Genomic DNA, 5,400 nt, shown 5'->3' with positions numbered 1-5,400 from the left:
GTTCTGACAGGATCCAGCAGGGTCCTGGGACAAAGCCGGGACAGATAGGGAGTGAATGCCATCTCCTTCCGGTGCCTGCTGCAGCCGTGCTCTCCATTTCCTTTTCTGTTCTTTCTGTATCTAAGCAGGCTTGGGAGGGAGGAGGCCAGAAGATGGGGTAGGAAAGGCAGTCTTTATCAGCAGTGAGTTGTTGCTTATGATTTCACAAAACCCACAAGATTCAGTTCTTGTAAACTCTTAAAATAGAAACAGTTCAGCATAACAGTGTGAACAGAAATACTTCCTGTCACAGCTCCTGGAAATTCTGAAAGAAGCAAAATCCAGGAAGTTTGGCTTGTGTAAGTCTCACTTCTCACTCCATGACATTAAGGGCTGAATCTGAATCTGGAAAGGAGATGTTTGGTGTGCTTAGATGCCTCCAGACCTAGTCTGATTGAGAAGGCTAAGGATGTGGGGAGCATGGTCAGTTAGGTCTTTCCAGCTCTGGGAAGTGTGTCACCGCTGGTTCCCTCATCTGCAAGGATGCTGCAACTGCCAGTGAGTAAGAGATCAGGGGGATCATCTGTCTGCCTGCTTTGCTAGCTAAGGGAGCTATGTTATCATTGGTGGAAGGGTAGCAAATGAATGTGGAGGTCGAATTCCCCTCACTCCAAAGCTTTGGGTTTGTTTTAGTGTCAGGGTGAAGAGGGGCAGTCCCTGCATTACAGTGATACAATATAGTGCCTGCCAGTAATCACCCAGCTAGCAAGGAGTGAGACAGATTTTGCTCTTTCAGAAATGGTCATCTTGGAAGATATTTTATGCATGGGGAGGGAATTTTCTCTCAGAAAAGGTTTTGGACCTTCTCTTGTGTACCACAAGAGTTTTGCTTCCTCATTCTCCAGAAGCATGTATGTGTGTAGGAGCACACGAACAGCAGCCGAGCTGATTCCTGATCCAGAATTGTATTTCATGTGCAGGCAGGTGCGACCATGATGAACTTCTACAGCGTTTTTCTGCTCCTGCTGCCCTGGGCTTTTGGGGTCAGGAAACTTCGAGGTGGGTTCCAAATGTTTTAATCTTCTTTTTCTTCCTTTCCCTTTTTGTCATAATTTCTCCCATGCCCTTGATTCAGCGCTGCCACTCTTCTCTGTCTCCTTCAGCTCTCATCCTCCACCGTTCCAGATGAATGTATTGTGGCTAGGCAGACAGCTAGGGATGGACAGCAGGGCTGTGAGAGGCTTCAGACAGAGCTTCGGATCAGGAGAAGCTTTGGATGCTTCGGGATCTGAAGCAGTGTGTCCAGGTCGAAGCTCTGGCTTTGTTAGGCTTCCCGAAGTGGTTCAGAGCCACCTTCGAGATCCGGCCATAGGGTAACAATGGGGAAACAATAAAATACCTATAACTTTGTTGGTTTTTGTCTGATTTAGATTAAATGTTCAGGGGGAGTAGACTCTGCATAGAGGATGAATCCTGCCAAGTTTCAAGAAGATCAGTACAGGGGCTGGGGGGGGGGGAACAGCACCCCAAATTCTTGAAAGCAAAACTCATGTCACGTCTAGGCCTTACAACATAGCTGGGTGAAAACTGCAGGAGTGGTAGCCTATGCTGAGACCACAAAGCCTGCCAAGTTTAAAAAAGATCAGTGCAGGGGGTTAGGAGGAACTGCCCCTCAAGCTGCGGACAAGCAAAACTGGTGCCATGGGTGCTTGTGGGACTGACTGTGTCTGCTTGGGGGCAGGGAGGGGAGACACTGCTGCAGGCCTGGCTGCTAAGCTGCTGGATTCCCCCCTTACCAATCAATCCATGATTCTCTCAGGGACCAGGGCCTCAGGGCCCAGCTCAATACACAGGACCTAGCTACTACATAACAACTTAATGAGCATCAATTAGCACCTACAAACCCAGGCTAAAAAGGGGAAAGACTCAATACAGACAATCAACTGCCCCAAGACAGAGACAGTCTTGGCACAGTTTTGCCTGTTAGCAGCTAGGGGTGCAGGGCCCCAGAACCCCCCTGCACTGATCTCCTTGACAGCTGGCAGGCATCGTGGCCTCAGCAGGGGCCACCATCCCTGCAGCTGTCACCCCGCTGAGCCTTAACACACGCAGCATTACCCATGGCACGAGTTTTGCTTGTCCGCAGCTTGGGGTTCAGTTCCCCTCAAACCCCTGCACCGATCTCCTTGAAACTTGGCAGGCTTTGTGGCCTCAGCAAGAGCTACCAGCCCTGCAGTTTTGACCTCCCTGTGGTGTAATACATAGACGTGACGTGAGTTTGGCTTACAAGAATTTGGGGTACAGTTCCCCCCAAACCCTTGCACTGATCTTCTTGAAACTTGGCAGGTTTCATGCTCTTAGCAGAGGCTACCATCCCTACAAGTTTCATCCAAAATCAGACAAAAAACAATGAAGTTATACTATTTCATTGATTCCCCCATTATACCCTATGGCCGGATCTCCGAGGTGGCTCCGAAGCTTCGGCCGGATCGAGGCGGAAACGCAGTCCAGAGCTCTGGATTGGATTGCGGCCATCTGAAGTGGCCAGATCCGAAGCTGGATCAGATCGCTGCTGACTCACACAGGCCTAATGGACAGTGGAGTGGTAGATGTGCAGGTGGGAAGTAGAGATGGATGTACAGACATGTGGAGGACTGAATAAGCAGATGAGATGAAGAAGGCAGGTGGTGAATGGACAATGAACTGGAAATGATGCGGAGAAATAGCCAGACTTTTGAAAGTGATTGGAGAGAGAGACAGGAGACAGAAAGGGTGAATGGGTCAAATCTGGAGCATAAATGAATGTGTGTCTAAGTGGAAGCATGGACAGTAGGTAGGTAACTAAATGGTTTTATTTGTGAAAGTTAACAAGGCCAACCTGAAACACCTAGGTTTACAAAAAGGGAGCACATTCCCACATTCATTCCATTTTTGCTCTACCAAAGCAGAAAACAGTAAGAACTAAATGGTCCCTCCCTGCCCCCTTCATCCAATATGCTATTCACACAGTTTTCACCCTTCAAAATCTCAGGAAAAGATATCTGAAGATGTAGGCAGAGCTGGCCTCTGAGCATGTGGAGAGATGTAACATTTGAAGCACTTCAAATGCTTTTGAAGCTCTTCAGAGAACAAACCATATAGGTGTGCACATCCTTTGAAGCACTTCAAACAATGGCACAGGTGCTCCAGAAGTGAAGCTGAAGAAAGCAAGTACAATTTAAAAGCACTTTCAAATGAAGCACTTCCTGTTATATATGTACTAGCCAATCGCCCATCAAGAATGAGAGGGGGCGCGGGGGCGCAGACCTACATGTGGAGTTGGTCTGTGGGCCTGATCTAGCATGGGGTCAGTACTTGGAAGTGAACTGATGTGCTGGCATGGCTCTGTGTATCAGATCCAGCTGCAGAGCAACCATGTGCCAGCACAATCTGGTGTACAGGGCCTGTGGAGCTCCCCAAAGGCCCAGAATTTTGGCAGTGCAGAAGAATTAATTATTGCAGCTCTGGAAGCAATTAATGCTGCTACCATTCCCCTACTGCCAAATTTCTGGACCTGTGGGGAGCCTGGTGGGTTGGATCACCCTGTAGGCCAGCAGGTGAGCTACCCCATCGGAAAACCCTAATAGGTGAGGATGATCACTCCCACAGTGGGTGAGGTAAAGGGGTGTAGATGAGTACATTGGTGGCTAGGAAGGCTGATCTTAGGGCTGCAGACTCTCTGGCAAATGCCACAAGTGGTGGTTAAAGGGAGGGTTGAACCATGGATTTCTTGGTCTTGTTTCCTTTCCTTCTATTTCTGTTGTTTTTCTGCCTCCAGGGAGAGACGGTTTTCCTCAAAGTAAGATGTACCTTCTCTCACAAGGCATCACCATGTAGCCCTCTCCTGGGCTAGTTTTTCCCAACTTCTGATGTCAATGCCACACTTAATGTTCACCTTGAGGGTGTCCTTAAAGCATGTCCTCTGATCCTTGTGTGTCCTTTGTCCTTGACTGAGTTGGGAGTATAGCAGTGGTTTCGGTAAACATACATCAGGCATGTGCACACAATGCCCTGTCCACCGCAACTGATGTTCAATAATCAACACTTCCATGCTGGTGGTGTTAGTGTCAGTGAGGATGCTGATGTCTGTGTGACAATGCTCCCACTGTATGCCAAGGGTCTTCCAGAGGTATCACTGGTGATAGTGTTCCAGGCTTTTCAGGTAGTCCCTGTAGATTACTCAATCTTCAAAACTATAGAGAAGAGTTGGAATTACCACAGCCTTATATAGTAGGAGCTTTGTTTCAGTCCTTATGTCATGATCATTGAATACATGATGATTCCATCTTCTGAAGGCAGAGCTGGCACATTGGATACTATACTAGATCTCCTCATCAATGCTGGCCTTTGAGAAATGGCTGCTGAGGTATGCAACGTGTTCAACATTCTCCAACTCCTATCCATCAATGAGGATCTTTGCCACAGGGGTCGACTGGCCTGGAGCAAGCTGGCAAAGCACCTTTGTTTTTCTGATGCTAAGGGTCAGTCCCAGCCACTGGTGTGCTTGAGAGAAGTAGTTAAGGGCTGTTTGCAGATCCTTTTCAGTATGTACAATGACAGCACAATCATCAGCATACTGAAGTTCCACAATTGAGACCAAAGTAACTTTGGTTTTGTCATGGAGGTGGAAGAGAGAGAAAATGTTCCCATCCATCCTGTACTTGGTGTCAATGCCATGTGTCCAATGGTCACAGATGAGCATCTTAGCAACTATAGGCCCGTCAGTCTTACCTCAATCCTGGGGAAACTCTTTGAGAAGATCATCAAGGAGCACATCTGTGATGGGCTGGCATCAGGGGTGATGCTGAGGGGCAACCAGCACAGTTTCATTAGGGGCAGGTCATGTCAGACTAACCTGATTGCCTTTTACAATCAGGTCACAAAAGCATTGGATGCAGGTGTCGCCGTGGATGTAGTCTTTCTGGACTTCAGTAAGGCCTTTGACACTGTCGACCACTCCATCCTCATTAAAAAACTAGGCGACTGTGGCATCAATGCCTACACGGTCAGATGGATTGCTAATTGGCTGAAGGGTCATACTCAGAGGGTGGTGGTGGATGGGTCATATTCGACCTGGGAGGAAGTGGGCAGCAGAGTCCCCCAGGGCTCAGTCCTTGGGCCCGCACTGTTCAATTTCTTTATCAGCGATTTGGATGATGGGGTAAAAAGCAACCTGTTCAAATTCGCTGATGATACCAAAATCTGGGGTGAGGTGGGCACGCTAGTAGGGAGGGAAAGACTGCAGAAAGACCTGGATAGGTTGCAAGGGTGGGCTGACAAAAACAGGATGTGTTTCAATACTGACAAGTGCAGGGTGCTGCACTTGAGCAGTAGTAACCAGCAGCACACTTATAAGATGGGAAACTCCCTTCTTGAGAGCAC

The 5,400-nt window shown here is 48.2% G+C and overlaps 1 protein-coding gene across 1 annotated transcript in view; it reads left to right on the top strand.

Moving 5' to 3' along the window:
- Nucleotides 1-403: 403 nt before the first annotated feature.
- CSF2RB (colony stimulating factor 2 receptor beta common subunit) overlaps nucleotides 404-5,400 on the top strand; it is a 30,867-nt gene continuing 25,870 nt past the window's right edge. Inside the window, exons 1-2 of the mRNA XM_006026006.3 lie at nucleotides 404-537; nucleotides 960-1,038. Coding sequence (XP_006026068.1) covers nucleotides 523-537; nucleotides 960-1,038 — 94 coding nt within the window. The 5' untranslated portion in view covers nucleotides 404-522. The remainder of the gene's footprint in view (nucleotides 538-959; nucleotides 1,039-5,400) is intronic.

This window comes from Alligator sinensis, unplaced genomic scaffold, assembly GCF_000455745.1.
Source record: "Alligator sinensis unplaced genomic scaffold, ASM45574v1 scaffold215_3, whole genome shotgun sequence".
Lineage (NCBI taxonomy): Eukaryota > Metazoa > Chordata > Crocodylia > Alligatoridae > Alligator > Alligator sinensis.
Note: the sequence above shows the minus strand (reverse complement) of the source record. Positions and strands in the feature narration are given on the sequence as shown.